The sequence below is a fragment of the Malania oleifera genome, chromosome 12, assembly GCF_029873635.1.
Source record: "Malania oleifera isolate guangnan ecotype guangnan chromosome 12, ASM2987363v1, whole genome shotgun sequence".
Lineage (NCBI taxonomy): Eukaryota > Viridiplantae > Streptophyta > Magnoliopsida > Santalales > Ximeniaceae > Malania > Malania oleifera.
The window spans coordinates 78504986-78515994 of record NC_080428.1 but is presented as its reverse complement, the minus strand read 5'-3'; the positions used below and the strand labels follow the sequence as shown (position 1 = coordinate 78515994).

The following is an 11009-nucleotide window of genomic DNA, read 5'->3' as shown; positions in this document are numbered from 1 at the left end:
AAAATATCATTTATTATTGTCATCATTATTATTAAAAATTTAAAAGTAGTATAATTCAAAAATAAAAAATTTTTCAATAAAAATAATGTTGAACTCGATTAAAGCTGTATATCTGAAATACTATAAAAGCAAATAATTTTGCATTAGAGATATTTTTGAAAAATAATTTTTTTTTGTTTCAACTATCATATTGAATTATATAAAATGTTGAAAACGAATTTAAAATTATAATTCCTACATCCACTTAATGTCACTAAGCGAACAAAATAACTTTATCCGCCTTAGTTCGATGTCCATATCAATTTCCATAAAATTTTAATTGCATTACTAATGGAAAAACATGATGTTAACAAAAAAATTAGTTACTTTTTCAGTTTTATATTGCTTATATTCATAGAAATTTATAAAAATAAATTAACAATAACAAAAAAATATAAAATTGGACACTGTTTCTTTTGGAAATTTTTTTTTCATTTTTACGTTTAATTTTTCAAATAATTACAAAAATAAGATGTTAGTTTTTAAGTTTTAAAATTTGTATAAAAGGTGTTTAACATGTATTTTTATTATTTTCTATATTTTAGGATTCTTATTTAGCATATAAAGGAGTGAAATTCTGATCTTAAACTTTTATTTATGTGATTATCTACTAAATTTCTTTAAAATAAATATAAACTCAAACCTAAATGCTAAAATCCATAATCTCAATTGCTTATGAAAATTTTAAAAAAAAATTGTCATTTTTTTAATTATTTTAAAATTCATAATAAAAAATAAAAAAAATTATACAACTAAATAAACTATTTATTTACATAGATAAAAATGAAAAATAATAATCTAGACAAATAAAAAATAAAGCACAAAAAAATTTTCAGTCACATTTTTAAGAAGACAAAATATGGACACGATTGGAAACTTAAAATTCAAACTTTATATTAAAATACATTAATTTTTATAAAAATTAATATAATTTTATATTATAATTAGTTAAAATAAACATAAATTCAGAGTTTTTTCATTTTTAGTTTTATTTTATTTAAAAATATTTAAAGTTTTGAAAAAAAAAATTATTTTCCTATTTGATATATCTTAAAAAATATTAGATAGTCTAGCGTTATTTGTTTAATAAATGATGGATAATTGCTTGTTTTATTAAAATACATTACTTGGAACAGCATCTTTTAGTAAAAAATGCATTTTTTAGGATGCATCAAACTGGTAAATAAAGTTTTTTTCGAATTTTTTAAAATATTTTTAAATAAAATAAAACTTAAAATTAAAAAAAAAAAAAAACTCCATAAATTCAGATTCAGCGTTCCTAACTCTCTTTAAGAGTCGCAACATTTTAGGCACCGCCGGAAGCTGGGTTCATAAATAAAACGTGTCCCATTTAAATTAATTGGTTTGGCAGGTTTATTTGATAGGAGCATCTTACGCCTACACTTCTCTCTGAAGACATACGACGCCGTATTGCCTCCAAAAGGCCAAAGCCAACATTTAAACCTGGCGGGGCGTTTTCGTAATCTAGCAACAACAGCTCTCTGTCTCTCCTTGCGTCAGGCTGCCACGGAGGCGGCGACGGCGAGATCTTCACACAGTCGACAGTTCTCGGTGCTTCCAGCGCAACAGTCGCCGCCAAAATGGCGGCAACTCCCTCACCGTACAAAAACCCTAACTTCAGTCCTCATCGCAACCTCAAACCTCTTAAACCCTCACTTCTCATTCGCAAACCCTCACGCCTTCGATCTTCGAAGGAGAACAACATCAATCAAGTAAGTTGCGAACTCAGGAGTTTCGATGACGCCTCGAAGTGGACCTTTGATTGCGTCTCCGGGGCCGATCCCATCCATATCGTCAAGAATTCTCCTGCAATCACAATGGCTGCCGCGTCTACGCTGGATTCGCCCGCGAATAACTCGAAGAAGGTCTGCCTTTTCTACTGCGCGGAGACGGAGGCTCTCGCGCGGAGAATCGCTGCAGAATCTGATGCCGTCGATCTTCGGGGCATCACATGGAGGTTTGGTTTCCGTGTGGTTCATCAGAAATTGAGGCTTTGCTTGTGAATAGGGAGAAAAATTTTGTCCGACTTAGAAATGCATTTTATTTCCATGCACTTATAATTAACCGCATTCTCTCTCATCTTATTCCATGGCAAGAACCCTACGTAGGATGATAGGTTGTAAAATTGGTCATTTCCTTCGTTGGTTTGGATTTTTTTTTTTTATTGCGATTTTGTGATGTCAGAATGTTTGTTTGTTTGTGCCCCTGTTGTTTTCACCGTAATAGGTTGTAAAATTGATCATTTCCTTTGTTGGTTTGGATTTTTTTTTTTAAATTGCTATTTTGTGATGTCGGAATGTTTGTTTGTTTGTTCCCCTGCTGTTGTCACCGTATACTTAACTGAGAAAAACGGACCAGAATATCTGTTGTGTTTTTGAAGGCCGCTAAAGTGCAAAAGGCTCTACATGCAGTCCAATTGTATGGTTTGGCAAGCGCCAAGTCATGCGGATAGGCATTTGCATCAACGCAAGAGCAAAAAACAAAAGCTTTTAGGAAGATATAGTTTGACAGTTCATATTTTTTTCTTTATCTTGGATGTGTGATATTGGTCGAACTTTTGAGAGAATGGTAGAACTGTTTGTAACAGTGATCCAGGACATAAATTGCTTTGAATGATTCCTTTTTGCTTTTTAATTTTTAAGCTTCAAAATCTGTAGATTGTTACATGTAAATGTAAAATAACATAACTCATATGGAGGAAATGGTCTACTTTGAGCATGCAGAGTGTGCACTCATGCCCATGTTCACTTGCGCCTGGGTCTTGGTTCCCACTCTTAACAATTCTTTTGCAATGTAATACTTTAGGACATTTGATGATGGATTCCCCAACTTATTCATATCTAATGCTCATGGCATTCGGGGGCAGCATGTAGCCTTTCTGGCTTCGTTTAGTTCCCCAGGAGTAATTTTTGAACAACTTTCTGTTATCTATGCTTTGCCAAAGCTGTTCATCTCCTCATTCACGCTTGTTCTTCCCTTTTTCCCTACGGGCACCTCTGAGCGAATGGAAGAGGAAGGGGATGTTGCAACAGCTTTCACTCTTGCTAGGATCTTATCAAACATACCAACTACAAGGGGAGGACCTACTAGTTTAGTGACTTTCGATATTCATGCCCTGCAGGTTGGTGCCAACTGCTTCCTGAGACCAATGATTTGAACATTACTTTAGAGAGTCAGCTATAGTTTTTGTCATCTTTATTTTTTTCCATTATATAATTGCTCCATTGTTTTTGGCAATTTCTTGATCACCTTTGTTTCCTTGTTTTTCTTTTATTTAGGAGAGATTCTACTTTGGTGATAATATTTTACCATGCTTTGAGAGTGGGATACCCTTGCTTAAACATAGGCTTCAACAACTCCCTGATTCTGATAATGTAAGTTTCTATTGTGAACATGCATGTGAAGAGGAATTGTGTAGCATACTTAACTATCTCTTTGTCTCTAATTTGCAAGACAATGTAAAAACATGTGAAGTTTCTACTTGCATGATTGTCTCTGAAAAGATTGGGTCAGTTTTCCCGTGGACAGACTGTTAATTAATTAATCAGAAATTTTGGCACTGCAAACTGGAAATGTATGACTTTATTCTCCTTCAGATTTGAAGTCTTCATTGTTTTGTTGAAAGGTCCAAGTCTTATTGTTAACCATATCCCAAGGAGTTGTCCATTTGCATGTGTTAAATTTACTCTGTTGGTTGTTTGAGTTTCTTTATTAAATGCGTATTTGTGTTAACTTGGAATCTCTCTTGCAACTGCTGCCCCTCCCCCTGTTTTCTTTTATTGTCTGCAGATATCTATTGCTTTCCCTGATGATGGTGCGTGGAAACGATTTCATAAGCAGCTGCAACACTTTCCAATGGTATTGTTATTTCTTTGCATTAAAAATTGTGTGTTACTGTATGGATATAATAACATGGTTAGCATTTTTCTGAAAGGGATTATGCATCCAATGGGGAATTTCATAATGATGCTTTCCATGAGTTTGGTTCAAATGTCGAGTGTATTCAAAGATTAAATGGCATCACTTCTTCATGTTTTTTGGGCTTATAATCTTTTTCCTTCACAAGGTCAGTTTATTGAAGAGGATATTAACTGTATGGTCTGCTTAATCTTATGTGCCATGTTATTCTACTGTAGGGATATATGTAGACACATTTATATTATTCATCCTTCTCTTCAAAGATGCTTGTTTGTGTGTAAGATTTGTACTACATTACAACTTTGCTTACAAGCGTGCATGCTTAACCTATCAAAACCATTGATTCTCAGATTGTTTGTGGTAAAGTTCGGGAAGGTGACCAAAGGATTGTATGTATAAAGGAGGGAGATCCTAGTGGACGTCATGTTGTGATTGTTGATGATCTAGTGCAATCAGGTGGCACCTTGATTGAATGCCAGGTATTTGAGTCCTTGCATTCTTTTCCATTAAGTTAACCATTTTTATAATGCTGTAAGTTGGACTCTTGTGACCTACATACATAACAATAACAACAAAATAACATACCAAGCTTATCTCTCACCAGGTGGGGTTGGCTATATGAATCATTTTCCACAAATTTACACGATTTTGGGCAATTTCCCCTAACAACTTGAGGCTGTTAAATCCTTACTATCTCATTCCAACATCCCTACTCCTATTGTGACTAATAGTAACTAGCTCACTACTCAATGGTGCACTATTTGGCCGCAGGTGCTCAAACCATATCAATTGTCCATCCTTATCTTCTGTAGGCGCTATTCTTAACTTTTATTTCATAATTTATCTTTTAACATTATATCACTCTTCCGCCTAAGCATTCTAATTTCTCAGCAAGTGCCCAAACCATCTCAGTTGTCCCTCCCTTGTATGGATGCCATTTCTAACTTACTGCATATATGTTTATTTCTTAATTTATCTTTTAATATCATATCACCCATGCATCTAAGCATTGTCATTTCTTAATTTATCTTGAAAACCATGTTTATTGACATACACATGGTTTGTAAGAAGGCAGAACAGTAATACTTTTAATGAGGCTTATGCATTCTAATTTGAGGAAACTTTGTGCTTTGTATAGCTGTTCCACAGATGTTTCAAACCAATTGTTTGTGTCTCTGACTGATGGGCCCTGCCTGATAAAATTGAGCCCAGCAGCTAAACTAAAAGTCAAGACAATGCTTACAAATGTAATTAACACTGTTTTAAAAGGCATTCTTGAGGCCTACCTTTGCATTTTTAGGCAAAAACACTCCAATGTGTATTTCAAAAGGCTCAACTCCCCAAATGTGTATGCATTTTGAATCTGAGTGATGCCTCAGGTGAAAATCTGTGCCTTTCATGCCTTTGTGTTAAGCCGCACGCCTTTTGGTCCCATGAACTTGTTTTTAAAATATAAAAAATATATTTAAAGCTGAAAACAAATTAGGACACAAATGCCCTTCATTTGTATACATACAAGCCCCACAGACCCTTCTTGACGAAGCTGCTCCTTCGACACTGCAGCTCCCTCGACGATGCAGTCTCTCTCTTTCGATCTTCTCTGGTGAGACTGCTCCCCTCCAATGCCATTGTCTCTCTCTGGAAGACCACAGTCTTGTCTCCCTCAACAATGCAGCCTCTCTTGTCTCTCATCATAACAATCTCTCTCTGTCTCTTGTTTCGAGTCTCTCAACAGTGATTCTCTTCTCTAGACTCTTTTTGATTGTTCTTCACCCTTAATTTGCATCCTCTTTTCATTTTGCTGGGTGCATGGGCTTGCAGCTGTATCATTGCAGTCCATAGGCACATGGCTCAAGCAAGGATATTTGCTTGATTTATGTGTTTGGAAATTTGTTTTTTTGTTTTTTTTTTCCCTAAGCTAATTTAGTTTCAAAATTTACAATTTATTTTAATAAAAAAATCATATAGTTTTGATATATATAATTTATTTTTGTGTTTATAATGTAAAAAAATTAAATTCTTGGAAGGCTTACACCTCACCTCATCAAGGGTAAATGCCTCACCTTATGCCTTTCACCTTTTAAAACACTGGTAATTATAATTCACGACAAGAAGCTAATAGCAGGAAATCACATTTTTCAAGTCATGTATGCTTTAAATCTAAGGCCTCGTTTGGAACTCAGAAATTATTAGGAGAAGGAAAGAAAATATCTAGGAATCCACATTTTTACATTTGGTTATCAAGGAAAGTAAGAAAGAAAATATATCAAAACTATGAACAAAATTTTTATTTTGCACATCGTTAATGTTTGATTTTTCCTAGTTTTTAATGATATTAAAACAAAATTCCATTTTTTAATAGTATTTTAATATAAAAGGGAAATACAATGGAAAATGAGTTTCCTCATAATCGTTGATCCAAATGGAGACCCTAAATAGGATGCTGCTAAAAGGAATGTGAGATGTGGGTTGAGGCACCAAGAGAAGATGTGATCAGTCTACAATTTCATCAGATTTGCCCTTGAGGCCTATATAAAGTAGAATGGTTAAACAATATTTTCTTAGGGGATTATTAGTTGGACATGTTAACTTTTGAATCCCTGGTCTGCAGCATTTAAGATCTGATAACCTGTGACTACCAATACATTAAGATTTGTGCTATAGCAATTCTGATGGCTGATGTTTCTAAGGACACTAAGTATATTCTTCGGATTTTTAAAAAAAAAATATGTACATTGCGTAAGATACAAGAAGTCATACGAGAGACTAGAAGACAACACATGGATATTAGGGTTTTTAGGCATACCTCTTGACATCATGCTGGGAAATCAGAGCATTGCATTCTTAAATCTCATGCATGCACAAGGTACATAACACAGGTACATCCTCCTCTCCTCTACTCCATATTGCTCTGGATGGGGCTGAGTTTAGGGTTTTCAACAGAGAGAGGGAACCTAACCCTTCTATAACAAATGGCAGACCATCATGAATTCCTAAGTGAACAACGCAAAGCCTTTTCCTATTACGCCATTAGTAGCATTAGGCCTATGCATGTGAGGTGCATCCAAGCTTAATGTATAAATTGTGCTTTTCAGGGTCCATTTTTTTTGGATAATAATTTGTGCATTTTTTGGAGCCCATTAAGTACTGTACACTAATCCCCCTTCTTTATAAATTCAAGCCCAATTAATGGAAACCAAAATAGGAACTTTACAACGCATATAAGTGGGTTTGGACACCTGCTGCAGCATCTATGCACTCAACAGTAAATTGGGTTTTGTATCTACGGTGTATTTACAGTTACATCCTGTAGACGTTTCAGACAGTCTGATCAATATGGCTAACACCTAGGAACATTGAACATGTAGCCTTCCTTTCTTCTTCTTCCTTTTTTTACATGGATATGATCTGGTTGTTAATTCTCTGTCAATAATGCAACTGCACCTGTGAAAGAAAGAAAGATCTTTTCTGAAGATTATGTTTATTTAGTTTGGGATGCTATACTTACCCTATTATTACCATTTATTGTAGAAAGTGTTGGCTTCACATGGAGCAGCAAAAATCAGTGCCTATGTGACACACGGGATTTTTCCTAGACGTTCATGGGAACGGTTTGAACATGATAAAAGAGGTATGCATGGACCTACCCTGTTCCATTTTTTAATTGTATATTTCGTGCACAGTAAACATGTTATAGATATTTGGTTTGACAGCAAACTGTAATGGAGTTCAGAAACCTTATTCTTGATAAATTAGTGGAGTTCAGTACATTGGACCCTTTCTTAGAAGTAGGACTTCTCTTAAAGTGGCATATCTCTATTAATTCACTATTGTTAATGGGAGATTTAGTCCTTCCAGCACCAATCAAATTCTACCCATGGTTCTTTTTTGGTTCCTCCCCCTTATCAGGATTTAAATTAAAAAATCAAGTCCCCATGCATTTCAGCCTGTGCAGTGCTGTGAGACTTTTATGGTAGCAGTTAATTGACAGATGCGTCCTACAGCAACTTGAGGCATAGAATTTGTTCCTGACTTATCAGGTCCTTAGTTTTACACACTGGGTGTTTTGGTCTATTTGTTGTTTAGGGGGCTGGTAATACTGCTATTGTGGGTGTTGTCGCTGCTGTATCTTTGCATGATTGAGTCCAGGGACTGTGACCACCTTGGTTTTCAAAATCCCAATCTGGATTGTGCGATCCTACGATCCAGGCTTGCCTAATCAATCCGGATCTTAAGAAGAATCTTAATCAAGTAGGATCCCAGTAGAATCCCAGGAGGATCCTATCTGGATCATTAGGATCGCGATCCTACCGATTCTACTTGTGCTTTGAAATATGGATTTTTCCTGTTTAGGATTTTAAAGAAAAATTCCCAACATATATTTTTATTGGCCCAAACACTTTACTCTTGCAATAGACACAATTTGGTCTAGATGGCTCAAATGCATCATAATTAGGGCAAAATAATGAGCATGTTCTAGGATATGTTCAATCCAAGTCAAGAAAGCAATTAAGCTCTTGAAAGCTCTCTTCCTGCAAAATTGAAAGCTCTCTGACAGTGGAGTTCTTGATAGGCAGATCCTAAGTTGTCTATCAGTTGGCTCTGACTGTTTTTTCTTCCAGCAACTGTATAGGCCAGCTGAGAGCTTTGAGTTCAGCAGATAGCTTCAACATAGGAAGTTGCAGAGTCAGACCGAGAGCTTAAAGTTGTAGGCTTGTAGCAGTAATGCATAATCTTTGTAATTTTTTTTCTTTTTTGGACTTTCTTCCTCTTCTTTTTCTCTTATTATTAACAAGCGAGAGATCTATCCTTTTTCCCAAAGCAGAGAGCATATAGCTTTCTTTTTCCTCTTCTTTTCTTTGCTACTAACAAAAAGTTCTTCCTTCAACAAAAAGCTTTTCTTTCAGAAAGCTTTTCTTTTTCTTCTTTTCTTCCTCTTCCTTCCTTTTTTCCTTCTTATTCTTCTTATGGTCTGATGACAAAACCACAGAAGTTGAGAAATTTACATAAGTTCATTGAATTAATATTAGCAATTTCTTCTTTCTTTTTCTCTTCATTTTTTTGCTTTTCTTTTTAATAAAAAATATTAAATAAATAAGCTAGCATGCTACCTACATTCTTGGAATTTTTATTTTTTTTTTCAATTTTTTTAACTTACTACTAATTTTTTATGATTACTTTATTGAGAGTTGTCATAAAACTCCAAATATATAAATTTTTAATTTATTTCAAATTGTAAATAGAATCCTATGATCCACGACCTGATCCCTGATCCTACAATCCAATTTTGTGGACCCTCCCAACTATCCTATGTAGGATCCCAATTCTAACAACCTTGGCGACCACGGTGATTTATGAAACTGGATGCCTTAAATTATATGGTTAAGCGTTGGACTCTTTTAAGTTCCAGAAGCTTTAGCTGTGGTATCTAGTTTTAGGAATTCTTAATGAATCAAGACGCCTAACATTTTGCATGGTTAAGCTTTGGAATCTTCAGATTGCTGCGAGGTGTAGCATCGGTCTCTTGGGTGCCTTGCCAAAGTTTGATATAGGAATTCTTTGGACAGTGTACAATCGTAGTCTAGAATATGAAATGAGATGATATCGAGATTCTGACATTTATGCTTCCATGTTGGATATGATGGACTAATTTGCTTCCCATTTCTTCTCATTGCCTTTCTTATTCATCATGTTCTTGTTCCCTTCAGGGTGCCCTGAGAATGGGCTGACGTACTTCTGGATTACAGACTCATGCCCTCTAACGGTAAAGGAGGTGAAGACCAAACCCCCATTTGAAGTTCTTAGCCTGGCTGGTTCCATAGCAGTTGCTCTTCAGATATAAAGTATAGCATATAACTGAATCCACAGCCTGTGTCTGTATTCTCTCCTGATTTTATCATCTAAATAAAGGTGAGTGCCTTCGCGATTACCACCCATCAAAGAGTTCATGCTGGGAATTTTGAAGCAGCAACCATTTCTGTTGCATTTTTTTAAGCTTCTTATAGAAACAAATTTTGCTCTCATTCTGCACAGAGGAGATATTTGAGACGCTCTTTCGAATTTGCTTTTGTAGCAAGTGTAACCGTGTAATGTCAGTGCATTTCTTTCATATTTTCATTCATAGAAAGTGTTTTTTAATCCAATTTCAGTATTGTTTCAGCTTTAGCCCTAATCCAACTGGGTATGATTTCAGCTTAGTCCTAATCGAGGCAACTGTTGCTCGAGTTTAGCCCCAAACCAATTGGGTATTTTATTCAGCTCAGAGGCTGTCACCATTTTTTGTTTAGAGACACCCTAATGCCCAATATTGCCAAATAAAAAGGGGGAAATTAATTTGGATTTATACAAGTGATGTACTTTTTAGGGTTTTGTTTCCTTCTTTTTTTTTTTTTTTTTCAGCCTATTCAAGTTTCAATTTGAATTTTTTGTGAACTTTTTAGGTGAGGATAACATCCAAAAAAAATTGTGGAACATCTCCTAAGATTGTAACAAATGCCATTTTATTACAAATTGTTTCATTTTAATCATTTTGAATTGGGGCAAAAATGACATTGTTTTATTTTTGCAAATGACACCAAACAACACAACAACAAAATCAAGTTTTAGTCCTACTAAGTGGGATCGGCTATATGAATCTGTTTTACGTCAATTTATGTGATCATGGATCATTTCTTTTGATAAATTTAAGGATATTAAATCCTTACTCACTATTTCCTTCTAAGTTACTTTAGGTCTACTTCTATCACTTCTACTGTCCCCAACAGTAATCAAGTTGCTCTTCCTCACAAGTGTATTATAAGACCTACGTTGTAAGTGTCCATATCATCTGAGTTGTCCCTCCCTTATCTTATCTTTTATAAGAATTGTACCTAACTTACCACGAATATGTTCATTTCTTAATTTATCTAATTTATCTTTAATAAAAAAATTATTTTTTTGATTCTTAAAGCATTTGACAAATCTAAATTAAAACAAAAACGGTGTCATAACATTTGCAATGGTATCATATGATTTTTTTAGAAAAAATAAAA

General features: G+C 34.7%; 1 protein-coding gene across 1 annotated transcript; it reads left to right on the top strand.

Moving 5' to 3' along the window:
- Positions 1-1333: 1333 nt before the first annotated feature.
- LOC131144919 (ribose-phosphate pyrophosphokinase 4) lies at positions 1334-10121 on the top strand. The gene is made up of 7 exons (XM_058093879.1): positions 1334-2017; positions 2866-3181; positions 3339-3434; positions 3850-3918; positions 4329-4457; positions 7510-7609; positions 9687-10121. The coding sequence occupies exons 1-7, from the start codon at positions 1641-1643 to the stop codon at positions 9818-9820; spliced, it is 1221 nt and encodes a 406-aa protein (XP_057949862.1). The 5' UTR covers positions 1334-1640; the 3' UTR covers positions 9821-10121.
- Positions 10122-11009: the final 888 nt, after the last annotated feature.

Coding starts and splice junctions, on each gene's coding strand:
- LOC131144919 (XM_058093879.1), top strand. CDS start 1,641: ATGGCGGCAACTCCCTCACCGTACAAAAACCCTAACTTCAGTCCTCAT. Junction 2,018..2,865: donor CTTCGGGGCATCACATGGAG/GTTTGGTTTCCG, acceptor GTAATACTTTAG/GACATTTGATGATGGATTCC. Junction 3,919..4,328: donor AGCTGCAACACTTTCCAATG/GTATTGTTATTT, acceptor ATTGATTCTCAG/ATTGTTTGTGGTAAAGTTCG.